Raw genomic sequence first — 13,440 nt, 5'->3', positions numbered from 1 at the left:
CATGTGCCCTGACTGGGAATCGACGCTCAACCACTGAGCCTCACTGGCTGGGCTAACACAATTTTTTCTTAAAGGTCCAGGTAGCTTTTAAAGCTGAGGGTGGAGGAGTGAAACCTTGGGTTTTGGGTATTTCTTCCCACAGAGGCAGTTGGGCCAGGGGGCCTCTGGGGGCCTTTGTGGGCACAGATGGGCCCTGTGTCTCAGGTCTGCTCATGGCTGGAGGCAGAAGCTGCGCAGGCTGAGAGGCCAGGGCAGGCCGCTGGGCAGGGCTGTGCGGGTCTGACAGGTTTGTTGGGTGGCTCTTAGGCTGAGCTGCTCACCACTGGTCGTAAAGCCCAGCCCAGCCAGGACCCTCCTGCTTTATCTCGCTACACACCCTCTCACTGGCCAGATGCCCTCGCTGAGGCAACCCCTGAGGGCACTGACCTTGCTCTCGGTTCTTGGTTGGCCTGGCATGGTTCTTTTGGCCCATGCAGATGCCATGGTCAAGGTTGGTGTCCATGCTCACTGGGTGTGTACATTCTAGAGAGATGCTGAAGTAGCTGAGGCTGGGGCCCGTCTGACACTCTCTGACCCTAGAGCCTGGCTTTTAGTAGATGCTGGTTCATAGTGATGAGTGAAAGGCCTTGGGAAAACAGAAGCTTAGCGACTCAGGGACAGTCCCTGGGGTCAGAGAGCTCCGTCCTGATGGCGGAGTGTTGTGGGCCTCCCTGCTCAGAGATCAGCTGATCTGGAGAGGTCTACAGTGTATCTCATTCAGCAACTATTTACTGAGTGCCTGCTTAGGTGATTTTTATTTACTTATAAATATTTAATCCTCATCTAAGGATATTTCTCCATTGATTTTTATTATTTTAAAAAATATTCTTATTGATTTCAGAGAGGAAGGGAGAAGGAGAGAGAAACATCAATGATGAGAGAGAATCATCGATAGCCTGCAACCTGGGCATGTGATTAGTAATCGAATTGGTGACCTTTTGGTTCTTGGGTTGATGCTCAACCGCTGAGCCACACCTGGCAGGGCTCCATTGATTTTTAGAAAGATTGGAAGAGAGAGGGGAAAGACAGAGAAATATATATAAATGTGAGAGAAACACATCAATTGGTTGCCTCCTGCACGAGCCCCAACCAGAGCCCGGGCCAGGGAGGAGCCTGCAACTGAGGTGTGTGTCCTTGACTGGAATCGAACCTGGGACCCTTCAGTCCGAAGGCCAATGCTCTATCCACTGAGCCAAACCAGCAAGGGCTAAAATATATTTTTGTTGATTTCAGAGAGGAAGGGGGAGAGAGAGAGAGAGAGAGAGAGAGAGAGAGAGAGAGAGAGAGATACCAGTGATCAGCTGCCTCCTACACACCCCACACGGGTTTGGGACTGCAACCCGGGCATGCATCCTGACCGGGAATCGAACTGTGACCTTTAGTTCATAGGTCCATGCTCAGCCACTGAGCCATGCTAGCCAGGCTATTTAGGTGATTCTAAAACAAGTTTGAGACATTGTATCATTTCATGCTTAAATACTTAAGTCTGAAAGATAAGGACTTAAAAAAAGTTATCACAATACTATTCTAACTACTCTAACAATCTAAAAAATTAACAAGCCCTAACCGGTTTGGCTCAGTAGATAGAGCGTCAATTCCAGTCAAGGGATTGTACCTTGGTTGCGGGCACATCCCAGTGGGGAGTGTGCAGGAGGCAGCTGATGGATGTTTCTCTCTCATCGATGTTTCTAACTCTCTATCCCTCTCCCTTCCTCTATAAAAAATCAATAAAATATATTTTAAAAAAGTTCACACAAATAGGTAGTTGATAATCTCTAAGTCTCTTGATCTAGAAGTCTTCCTCCCCGCCTTTTTGCAGTTTATTTGTTGGGACTTATTTGGACAGGCTCCTGGCTACCTGTAGGGAGTTGGTGGGTCAGTGGAGCAGCAGGAGTTTGTTGCAATATCCCAGGCGACAGGGTGAGGGACGTGGCAGTGTCTGCAGTGGAGGAGGCGGCCAGGGCAATGTTGCCAGTGGTGGTCTGGGCTGATGAGGCAGATACCTCTGAGGAAGGCCATGTGGGGATTGGAGGAGGGGGGTTAAGCAGCTGGCCAGCCCTCTGGGCCCCACTCTGGGCATACTGATGCAGGCTTCTGCCTTCTCCCTAGAGAAGTACCACTGTCCAGTGCTGTACACCGTGTTCACCAACAACACCCACATCGTGGCCATCAGAACCACCGGCAATGTCTATGCCTACGAGGTAGGTTCTCGGGAACTGTGTCCCCTACCGGCTCTTTAGGTGTCTGCTCCTGGGAGCCCTGGTCTGGGCTCGGGGATTGCACAGCCTTTCCCTGTGGAGCCGACACTCTGAGAGCCTCAGCACAGCCTAGAAAAGGCAGGCCTTCCTGTGGCCTCTGGACCTGATGCCTGGGAAGTTCTTTGTACCCAGGGGTCTTCCCCACAGGCGTCTTCAGCAGACTCTTACTGGTCAGGCCCTGGGAGGGACCCTGTGCTCTGAGGGCACTCCAGGGCTTCGAGGGGGTCTTGAGCCCCCCCAGTTCCTGGAGGAGTCCCCAAGAGGAGCAGATGTGGCTGGTGGGCAGGTGTGGGGAGAGGAGGCCCTGCGTGCCAGCAGAGCACAGACGCAGGGCTGTGGGCTCCATGTAGCAGGGCGGCCTCTCAGCTGTCTTCATGCCTGTCCCTGGCCGCTGGCAGGGTCCAGGTGGCCAGCGTGGCTCTAGGGACTCTGGGGGTGACACCTTGTCCGAGTGTGCATGGATTTCAGGGGCTTGGTACAGGTGGGTGGCCTTGCTGAACCTGTTTGCTGATGTGTAAGACGTGTCATGAGAGAGTCCTGTGAGGAACCTTGCTCAGAGGGTAGTCTTCGAGTTTCTGGGGCTCAACAAGCTTCCCCCTCAGTGGCAGGGCCATGGCTCTGAGCCCGTGGGGGGTGCCTGGTGGTTCTGTCCTTTTCCTCATGCTGGATGGTGCCGTCGTCCGGGCGGGCTGTAGGCTCCTGATGCCGGGCTGGGGACAGGCACGGTAACAGCCGCTTCCTCCTGGCCACAGGCAGTGGAGCAGCTCAATATCAAGGCCAAGAACTTCCGAGACCTGCTGACTGACGAGCCCTTCTCCCGGCAGGACATCATCACCCTCCAGGTGCGGTCCCATCCCCTGTGTTTTCAGGAGGGGCCAGAGAACCTTGGCACGGCTGCCCTCTGCCAGCCCCACCTCTCCACCCAGGTTCAGTGGCTTCCTCCTTGCTACCTGTCTGGTCGAGGTTCCCCAGCTGCCACTGACCGTGCCCCCACCTCCTGCCCTCCTCACTCTCAGTCACATGGGCCTTCGCACACGCCGCTTCCTCAGTCTGGTTCCCACTTCTCCTCTGATGCCTGTCCCTGCTGTCAGGGCCCCCCAGAGCCATCTCGGCACAGAGTGGCCTCTTTGCAGGCCTCGCTCTCCACCTGCCCTCTTGAGAGTGGGGGCAGGTGTGTGCTTTGTACCTCAGCATTGGGCACAAGGCACCCCTGTGGTGTCAGAGAATCCTGGGTGAGTTCATGAAAAACATGGACTTAGAAAATCCAGGAGTGACTTAGATGGCGACAATCCCTTCTGTGGCTTGTCCCATTCTAATTGGAGGTCAGTACACATTGCTTCCAATGTAGTGGGCTTGCTGTCCCCAGGGCCCGAGCTCTGTGGGGTCTGTCTGGCAGCCAGGCTGAAGGGAGTACGGGATAGCATGTGGGAGTCCTGGAGGTGGGCACGGCATATCTGCTCACCTTCCTTCGAGAAGACCCCCATCTGTCTTGTGGCTGTCTAACAGCAAGGGATGCTTGTCAGCCTTGTGCCAGAGAGATGCAGATGCGGTTTGGGGAGTAGCCATCCATTTGTTGCAGTTTCCACCCCACCCCTGTTCATGGCCCTGCCCGGGACAGAGCCCTCTCCCTGGCTCCCTTGTTCCCTGCTTGACCCCCAGGCTTCCGGGCAGCCACAGGCCTCTTCCCTCCTGGCCCCAGGACCCTCATGCCACTCACCTGTCCTTTGCTGCCTGTGGCGGCCACATGGGCTCACTCCGCTGCACGTGTTTTTTGCCCTAGGACCCTACAAATTTGGACAAATTCAACGTCTCCAACTTCTTTCATGTTAAGAATAACATGAAAATAACAGACCCAGGTATGAACATCAGGGGTGGTCTGGGTGCCAGGGGTTGGGGGAAATAGGTCCATGCTCCCTTTCCAAAGCCCTCCTGGGGCCAGAGTCTTGATCGAGCTGAGGCAAGTTTGGAATTTCTCAAGCTGGCGTTCAGCTTCTCCTGCGCTGAGATTGGCAGGATCACCTTGGCCCACGCCTGCCCACAGGGCCTGATGTGGTGGGTGCCAGCCAGGCCTTACGCCTGAGTGCCCACGAGGCCCACACCCCTGGGCCTCCCCTCTCAAGACCCTGCTCCAGGGCCCTCGGGGCTGCTTCCTCGCCCAGGCCCTCCGGTGCCTGGATGGGGCCGTCTTTGCTCCTTAGAAGTTGTCTCTGTTCTCACTACAGGGACAGGAGGTCAGGCAGGTAGGTGGGTACTGCTGAGCTAGCTGGTCACCAGCTGTGGTGTGGGCTGTTTCTGAACACTGTTGGGACCAAGGCTGGGCCAGGGACAGACCACAGCTGACTCCAGCAGAAGCCTGGCGGGTGGTGCTGCCCTTCTGGGCTGTTCCTTCACTCTCTCCCTACACTACCTCCCTGGGTTTGCAGCGGCTACAAAGATGTCACTGTGAGGGAGGCTTGGCCTGTGTCCTGGTCCGGGACCTGCTGGGGTAGCCAGCTCTGGCCTTTTTTCCCATCACGCACATCTGGGGACATTCCTGGGGCTCAGCTGCTCAGGGCCACCATGCTGTTTTGTAGATGAAGAAAAGGCCAAACAGGACCCATCTTATTATTTGAAAAATACCAATGCCGAGACCCGAGAAACACTGCAGGAGCTCTACAAGGAGTTCAAGGGGGATGAGGTCCTGGCGGCCACCATGAAAGTCCCAGAGAAGAAGAAGGTGGACAAGCTGAATGCGGTGAGTAGGTGGCGGGGCGCGCAGCTGCCAGCTCAAGCCACCCGCCCATCAGAGCGCCTAGGAGTGGTTCTGGATAGTCGGAGGGGAAGCAGCTGGGACCCCGAGCCAAGGCACCCCTGGGGGCCCAGAGGACAGCGGCACTGAGGAGGCTGGGGCCGACAGATGTGGGTGCTGGGAGCCGTGCAGGGAAGGTGGCCCCCAGCCATGTAGGGTCTATTTCTTTTTCTATATATATTTTTATTGATTTCAGCAAGGAAGGGAGAGAGAAACATCAATGATGAGAGAGAATCATTGGTCAGCTGCCTCCTGCATGCCCCCTACTGGGGACAGAGCCCACAACCTGGGCATGTGCCCTTGGTTGGAATCGAACCCAGGACCTGTCAGTCCGCAGGCTGATGCTCTATCCACTGAGCCAAACAAGCTAGGGCCATGTAGGGTCTGTTTCATGCTCTAGCCCAAGCTGGGGATCCTGGGACAGACATGCTGGTGGACAGTGCCTGGGGCTTTGGTGCACGTGACACAGTAGCCTCAGGCATGCGGCCTGTGGGAGGGGATGCCCCGTGGGGTGCGGAGTCACTGCCCTACAGAGCTGGTCCTTGGTGCCCAGAGCAAAGGGAGAGGGCGGTGTTTCAGGGCACCGTAGTGCTGAGGTGGGGACAAGTGGTGCGGTGCCCGTCCCTCCTGGGCAGTCAGGTTTGCTTCTCACAATACCCAGGAGTTGGCTCTGAGGTGCTCACTTGGCAGTGATGGCACCAGGATTTGTGCCACGGTCTGTCAGGCCCCAAATCTGCCTCTTCCCCTCTTCATTTTGGAGAGCTGGGCTGTGGCGGTGGGGAGATGGGGCTCTGAGGCTCCCTCCTTAAAGAAGTATTCGGGAAAATTTGCAAAAGAAAAGTTTGTTGTTCATAATTCCACCACGCACACACAAGCTCTTAGCATTTTGGTGTACTTCCTTCTGATGGGGAGAAATCCCTCTTTATTTTTCCCTTCTGCCTAGGATGAAAAAATATTTATTGGGGCTTATGTTTTCCTGATTTAAAATGTGTTTATTGTAGACACTGAAAACTATTTTTTTAAACATATTTTTTATTGATTTTAGAGAAGAGGGGAGAGGGAGAGAGAGAAACATCAGTGATGCGAGAGAATCATTGATTGGCTGCCTCCTGCACGCCCCCTACTGGGGATCAAGTGCACAATCCAGGCATGTGCCCTTGATCAGAATCTAACCTGGGACCCTTCAGTCTGGAGGCTGACGCTCTATCCACTGGCCAAACCGGCTAGGGCGACACTGAAAACTTTTAAAAGGAAAGTAGAGTCCCTCGTTCCTTGGGGCCTTAGGGAAAGGCCAATTCGGCTGGGCCACCCTGTCCCCAGGCGGTTCCTGGTGTATCTGGGTCGTGGCCACGGATGCCTTCCTGGAGGAGAAGCACGAGCAGGGGCCTAAGCTGCTCCCACGTCCTCGGCCTCCGGGCCTCCCAGGCGCTGCTGATGCGCCCACCTGTTTTCTCCGCAGGCCCACTATTCCACTGGGAAGGTTAGCGCCTCCTTCACCTCCACTGCCATGGTTCCAGAGACCACCCACGAAGCAGGTAGCTGCCTTCCCTCCTCTGTCACCAGTGCTGCCTCATAGTGGCCGAGGCGGGTGCCCTCCCTTCCTGTCCTCGGCATCGCTCCGTGGTGTCTGGGTTTTGTGGGCTCTTAGGCAGCTCAGGAATGGTCAGGGCACAGGCCCTTTTGAAGGTGTGCTTGTGTCTGCAATGGGGGATGCTGTAGTAAGAGCTAGGCCTGTGGCAGGAACCCTCTCCATGCCGTGTCCTGCCTGTGAACGAGCCCCCCCCCCCCCTTTCCTCTTCCCAGGCTGCCCATGGGCATCCTAGCCCTCCACCAAGCTCTCTTCCTCTTATATTTTCATCAGGTCAGGTCCCCAACCCTCTCGTCTCCACCCCCCTCCTGCCCTGGGTCCAGGCCTTCCTAGCGTCCCCGCCTTAACTGCTCAGCCTCCCCGTGCTCAGCCAGGGCACCCCCTTGGGCTTTCCTCGGAGCTGGGCCAGTTCCAGGCCTTTTGCCTGGTGTGGGTGCGGGTCTTCAGGGCGAGGGAAGGCACAGAGCTTGGGCCTCTGCTTGATTGCAGCCGCCATTGACGAGGACGTGTTGCGCTACCAGTTTGTGAAGAAGAAGGGCTACGTGCGGCTGCACACCAACAGGGGCGACCTCAACCTGGAGCTGCACTGCGACATGGTGGGTGTGGCAGCCGTCCCTCCCCCGCCCAGGGTTGTCCCAGGCTCTTAAGCATGGAGCTGCACTCTGGGTGTGCTCGCAGTAGAAAATTCTGTGCTCTAGGGGTGTGCCCCACGGCCCTCCCCAGAAGGGACCCTGTCAGCGTGTGCTGAGTTTCCGCGGCCCCAGCCTGGGCGGTGAACACACACCTGGCACCACCCCCCGCCGCCCCCCGCCCCTGCTGCTCTGCTGGCGTCTCCCTGTGGCCCTCGCACTTGGGCTGGGCAGCTTGGTCCTTACTGTGTTCACGCTGGGCAGCTAACCCTCTGCCACTGCATGGTCAGGGCTTGGGGGGCATTGGCACGCCCCATTGGCTGCTTCATGCCTCACAGATGTATCTGGTTATTTTGCAGACACCAAAAACCTGCGAAAACTTCATCAAGCTCTGCAAGAAGCAGTATTACGACGGCACCATCTTCCACAGGTCCATCAGGAATTTCGTGGTGAGTGACCTGGGTCAATGCTGGCCTCCGAGGCCAGATGCATCCTGGAGGTGACTTCTGCCATACGTGGGAGCCCCTTCTCAGAGACCGGGAAACGGCAGACTCACCCCTTGAGCACCCAGCCTGGCCACACTGGGCTTGTGCAGAGATAGGCCCTGGCAGGGCCTCTGCCCTCACCAAGAGCTGACACCTCTAAGTCCATCTGGTTGCTTCCGGCTGTGGGCAATGGGGCTGTGGAAGGGCCAGCGGGGTCGCGGGCATGGCTTGCTCACTGGCTTTTGTTCTTGCAGATCCAGGGAGGTGACCCCACTGGCACAGGCACGGGTAGGTACGGGTGCTGGGTTCCCTGGGCAGCTGGCTGCCCCATCGGCCGTGAGGGGGTAGGTGGGTGGGACATGCTGAGTTCCAGATGTGGCGTAGGTGACCTTGGGCACGTTCCTGTTCTCATTGAGATGGAGGGGAGCATGTTGCCTCCTCCACAGGCCTCTAGGCACCCGTCTTTGTCAGTGGACCAAGGGATGCTTCAGGGGGCCCACGGCAGAGGGAGGTTATCCCCCTAGTCTCCAGATGTCTGGCTGCTCTCTCAAAGGCGGTCCATCTCCCCGCCCCTCCTCCCCCCCCCCCCCCCCCCCCCCCGCTCTCAGCTTGTCAGCTGCTGGGGCCCAGGCCCACTCCCTCGCCCATGGCCTTCACCCTTTACTTCATTCTCAGGGCCAGACCCCACATAGGGGCTTCAAGGGCCCTGGGGGCTGCTGATGAGGGGCCCTCAGCGCCAGGGATGCCCTCCCAAGGTGCCCCAGACCCAGACCCAGTCCCAGCAGTGCCCCTGCGACTTGGCATAGATTTCTGGAGCTGGGCTGCGTCCTGCTGGCTGCACCCAGCTAGGCCCCAGCTGTCCTTGCTGCAACCATGCTCCTCCTCTTCCAGGCGGGGAGTCTTACTGGGGAAAACCCTTCAAAGACGAGTTCCGGCCCAACCTCTCGCACACGGGCCGGGGCATCCTCAGCATGGCCAACTCGGGGCCCAACACCAACAAGTCTCAGTTGTGAGTTGCTGGGTGGTTAGGGGATGGGCCGGGGAGGACGCTCGGGCTCCCTGCAGGTTCCCCCCTCAGCTCTGCCCTGAATCCAACCAGGAAGGTGTGCAGCACCCCACTGGGGAGATGGCCTTCCACCAGGTCTGCCATTATCCTTGTCCCCAAGCCTCTCGGTTTTCTCGGGGAGTGGCTTCGTGCACAGTAACCAGCCCTGGAACACTCTGCCTCGTGTCTTGTCTGATATCTTCCATCTTTTCACCTTTCAGCTTGGGGAAGTTGTAAGGCTTTTTAAGGCACACACCTAGATTTTGGTTTAATTCAACCTGAGAATCTTAAGTACTTAACTTTCCAGTTATACTGCTAATATCTCTGTGCTTTCTGATGAACCTTTTAAAATATTTTTTATTTCTTCCTTTCCCCTTTCTCCTGGTTTGAAGTTAGATGTTTTACTTCTAGCCTTAAATCAAGTACATCTATTTAAAGTCTAAAGTTCATATCTCTACCTCACTCCCAGACAAGACCCTTCTAGTCACATCCTCTCCCCCACCATCCATGTTAGTGTAGTTGGGAATTTAATTACACCCATTAAAAACATTTTTTAAATCCATTTGTTGATTTTAGAGAGAGGAAGGGAGGGGGAAAGAAACATAGATTTGTTGTTCTATTTGTCTGTGCGTTGGTTGATTCTTGTAAGTACCCTGAGATTGAACCGGCAACCCTGATATAGCAGGATGATGCTCTAACCAACTAGCAACCCGGCCAGGGCCTAATTCTACCCATTTAAAAAAAAATTACCTTTATTATTGAAAGTGTTACAGATGTCCCCTTTTTAATTCCACCCATTTGTATGCCAGATCGGAAGTGAAATGTTCTAGGTCAGTGTTGTTTTATGTGCACCTGCTTCTGTCTTGACTCCCTGTCCTGCTCGTTGCCCCCTTCCTGCTGGTTCAGAGTCCGTGGTCCTTTAGTCTCTCGGTGGATGGGCTCTGCTCTTCTCCTTGCGCCATCTCCAGCGCAGCCTCTGCCTCTAGGCTCTGGACATAGTGCCTGGGCCTGAGCCTCCCCTGCCCCTTCCTGGCGGCTGTGCACTGGGATTTCTCCCAAGTGGCCAGAGGCCCCAGTCGCCTGGTGGCACCTTGGTGGACAGCCTGCTCTAGATAGGCAGGTAGGGGGCCGTGCACACAAGTGAGCAGCTTCCCAGAGCAGGCTTGGGGCAGGGTGTGTGTGTGGCCTGGTTTGTGCCCAGCGGCCTTGGGGGCCAAGTGGGGAAGTTCTCTCTTCCTGACCTTCCTGTCCTCTTTCCCAGCTTTATCACCTTTCGCTCCTGCGCTTACCTCGACAAGAAGCACACCATCTTCGGGCGGTAAGAGAAGTTACTGCATGAGGTCGGGGGTGTTGGGAGGGCGGGCTCCTTCCCCAGCTGGAGCCTCTCACTGCCTTTTCCCAAGGCCTGGCCCTGCCAAGGTCACAGCCATGCAGAACTGGGACTTGGGGCTTCTGTGTTGGCCAGGGGACCTTGGCTAAGGAGAGCGCAGCTCCAGCCCTGCCGGGTGGCTGTCCTGCCCAGTCAGCCCCTCAGGTTCTCCTTTGGAGATCCCGAATCACAGGTCTGGGCACCACCTTTCTCTCCATCCTGTAAGGCCCAGGTGGAGTTTCCAGCTTGGTGACCTTATGGTCTCTGTCTCACTCCTCACTCAGCTTTGTGGTTGTAGCAAAGAGCAGCCACACAGTGGAAGCAGCGGGAGCTGTGTCCTAGTAAAGCCTCACCTCTCAGGCCCCTCCTGTGCTGGCCCACAGTCCTGTGCTGGCCCGCGGGTCTTCGTGAATCTGCGCCCTTGCCTGTGAGGCCGTCATGGGCCTGCAGCCCCTCTTCCTGGCACGCTGTGGGGACTTGGCCTTTGGGGTGCCCTGAGCAGGGCATATTCAGAGGCACCCTTCCCTCTGCTGCAGGGTTGTTGGGGGCTTTGACACACTCACAGCCATGGAGAATGTGGAGAGTGACCCCAAAACTGACCGCCCTAAGGTATGTGTGCCCCAGGAGAACAGAGTCTGCTCCTCAGGCTGGGCCGGGCAGGCATGGGGTCCCGTCTCCTGCCAGCCCTGCTCACGGGTTCCCTTTGCTGTAGGAGGAGATCCGCATCGACTCCACCACGGTGTTTGTGGACCCCTACGAGGAGGCCGATGTTCAGGTGAGGAGAGTGGCCCCATGGGGAGGGCTTCGGGGAGCCCTGTGCAGCCTGAGGGGCTCCGGGTCAGCCACATCCCGCTCCACCACAGATCGCTGAGGAGCGGAAGAAGACACAGCTCGCGGAGGCAGCCCCCGAAAGCACAGCGAAGAAAAGCCAGTCCAAGCCTGGGAGCCAGGGCCCCCCCACATACCGCCAGGGGGTGGGCAAGTATATCAACCCGGCAGCCACGTGAGTGGGGGGGAGCTGGTGTCCGTTTGCAGGGTGCGTCCATGTGCTTGCCGATCGGGGATTGAGCAGTGAGCGGGAGCTGGGAGGCCTCGGTGCAGCTGAAGAGATCAGACTCGGGGTGGGGGTGATGTGGAACACGTGGCTCCCAGCTCGGGCCTGGCCCCCACAGCAGCTGGCGCCTGCCTCTTCTCTCCCCAGGAAACGTGGAGCTGATGAGGAGCCATCAACCAGCGCAGCTGTCCCCGTGGCCAAGAAGAAGCCCAGTGGAGGCTTCAAGGACTTCAGCACATGGTAGCCGCAGGCCTGCTGCTCGGACCCCGGTAGGGACGCAGGGCTGGGCTGCTTTCCACACCCTGAGGTTTCTGCCTGCACACGCCGGCCCTTGCCTGTTGCTTGGGTTCCCTTTCCTGCCCCAGGAGCCCATGGGCCTCCCCATCCCTCACCAATGCAGTGTCCTGGCCCCGCCAGAGCCCACATCTGGGACCACTGGGTCCGGTCGGGAAGGGCTGTTGTCTCCTGATCCCAGTTTTCTTACCATCACCTCCCACTTCCATCATCTTCTCGGGACTATTTTTACTCCATGTGGTCCCCGCCAAGCGGCCTCACCCCAAACCTTGTTAGAGGCTGACCCGGAAGCGGGGCTCGGCTCTGAGATCTGTGTCCGTGGGGGCTTCTGATGCCGGTGATTTGAGGACCCTGGACTGGAGCCTAGATTTTACGTCCAAAAACCTTTCTACCCCTCTTGCTTGGGTTTGCTGGGTCCAGCTCAGCAAGGACCATGGGCAGTCACAGCCATGCCCAAGCACGCCTGCTCTGGGTTCTACCCCAGGACTGCACACCTCTCTGTCTCAGGCTGGTGACAAGACCACCCCTGGGTGAGGGCAGCTGGCTCCTGAAGGACGTGCAGAAGACCCCAGCCAGCTGGCATGCCCCCACCTCCTCCCACCCTCAGGGCCCATCCGTGAACTCAAACCTGGCCATTGGTCCCAGCTCTTAGGGCTTCCGGGCAGCCGTACCGGCATCTCCTAACCTAAAGGTCCCTTCCCTGACCCTGTTTTTCCAAAAAGCTTCCTCTTGCCCACCCACCCTTGTTTTCTGTTCATTCTGCAGCCTGTGCTCGCCCGGCTTCCCTTTTCCTGACCTTGACACTACCTCAGCTCTCCTCAAGTGCCTGCAGAAGCCGGGGACAGCTGCCTCCTCCCGGGAGCCGTCTCCTCTACCCTGGGGCTCTGAAAGGTCCCCGTTCCCCTCACACCTCTTCTCAATGCTGAGGTCCTCGGGTCAGCACAGCCCACCACCACCACTTCCCGCTCAGCACGCTGAAATTCGAACTCCCTTCCATCCTTGGTTTCTCACCCTAAACCTCAGTTCCGTCAGTAAGTCTCGACGGTTCTTACTTCCAGAATGCACCCTGGCTCTTCCCCGAGCTCTGATGCTGAACACCAGGCCCAAGCCCGTGTCTCACCTGCCTCCTCCGGCCCTCGTGCACGGCCACACCGACGCTGAGTCACCTTCCCACAGCTGCTGGCCTCACGGTGGCTCCACTGTGCCCGTCAGCTGTCTCGCTCCTCTGCACCTTTAGTCACAGAGGTCCCGCGCTGCTTCACGACCCCTTCACACCACCCTCCGAGCTACAGACGTCTGCGAACTCACTCGGGAAAGGCTGCACCAGCCCGGTCTCCAAGAGCCTGGCAGACCCAGGAGGTGGCAGCGGCAGGTGGGGGTGTGGCAGGAGCACAGGCCCGAGCTGCGGGAGGAGACCCTGTGCTCCCGTGGCAGCGGCGTGGCCCCAGGGCCTGTCCCTCAGCACCTGCTACTGCAAAGGAGACACCGGACATGGAAGCTTTATTTCTGAACCTCACACAGACACAGGCGGAGGGAGGCTGTGTGCTCGCGCCTGGCAGTCCAGCTCCGAGGGTGGACTCCGGGCAAGGCCGGGCTGCGGCCCCACGGAGCGGCCCCCAGGTCGGCCCAGAGCCTTTGACAAATGAGGTTTACATTCTGTAGGTTATTTTGGAGTTTAAATTGTAGTTTTCCAGAAATTAAAAGCACTTGGATTTTTTAAGTACCTGGTGAGGTCATCAGGTAAATTAAAGGACTTTTGAAAAATTCCCATTTCTGATCCTTGCTAATATCTGACAGATGCCATCAAGAATAAGTGTTAAGGTATAAAAATATTATATATGTATATATAAAATGGCAATAAGACTAAACCACGTTTCTAAAGCAAATGTAC

At 57.1% G+C, this 13,440-nt stretch overlaps 1 protein-coding gene across 2 annotated transcripts in view; it reads left to right on the top strand.

Moving 5' to 3' along the window:
* PPIL2 (peptidylprolyl isomerase like 2) overlaps positions 1 to 13,313 on the top strand; it is a 29,059-nt gene extending 15,746 nt beyond the window's left edge. Inside the window, exons 7-21 of one of the 2 annotated variants that reach the window (XM_079763186.1) lie at positions 2,149 to 2,240; positions 3,050 to 3,139; positions 4,078 to 4,153; positions 4,871 to 5,031; positions 6,545 to 6,620; positions 7,163 to 7,269; positions 7,662 to 7,751; positions 8,042 to 8,075; positions 8,679 to 8,796; positions 10,094 to 10,150; positions 10,738 to 10,810; positions 10,914 to 10,976; positions 11,065 to 11,204; positions 11,403 to 11,524; positions 12,608 to 13,313. In XM_079763186.1, coding sequence (XP_079619312.1) covers positions 2,149 to 2,240; positions 3,050 to 3,139; positions 4,078 to 4,153; positions 4,871 to 5,031; positions 6,545 to 6,620; positions 7,163 to 7,269; positions 7,662 to 7,751; positions 8,042 to 8,075; positions 8,679 to 8,796; positions 10,094 to 10,150; positions 10,738 to 10,810; positions 10,914 to 10,976; positions 11,065 to 11,204; positions 11,403 to 11,499 — 1,274 coding nt within the window. In that variant the 3' untranslated portion in view covers positions 11,500 to 11,524; positions 12,608 to 13,313. Of the gene's footprint in view, positions 1 to 2,148; positions 2,241 to 3,049; positions 3,140 to 4,077; positions 4,154 to 4,870; positions 5,032 to 6,544; positions 6,621 to 7,162; positions 7,270 to 7,661; positions 7,752 to 8,041; positions 8,076 to 8,678; positions 8,797 to 10,093; positions 10,151 to 10,737; positions 10,811 to 10,913; positions 10,977 to 11,064; positions 11,205 to 11,402; positions 11,525 to 12,314 lie in introns of both variants that reach the window. The other variant, XM_079763187.1, reaches the window with a different exon arrangement.
* The last annotated feature ends 127 nt before the right edge of the window (positions 13,314 to 13,440 follow it).

The sequence above is a fragment of the Cnephaeus nilssonii genome (genome assembly GCF_951640355.1).
Source record: "Cnephaeus nilssonii genome assembly, chromosome: 22".
NCBI lineage: Eukaryota > Metazoa > Chordata > Mammalia > Chiroptera > Vespertilionidae > Cnephaeus > Cnephaeus nilssonii.
This window is presented reverse-complemented; position numbering and strand designations above follow the sequence as displayed.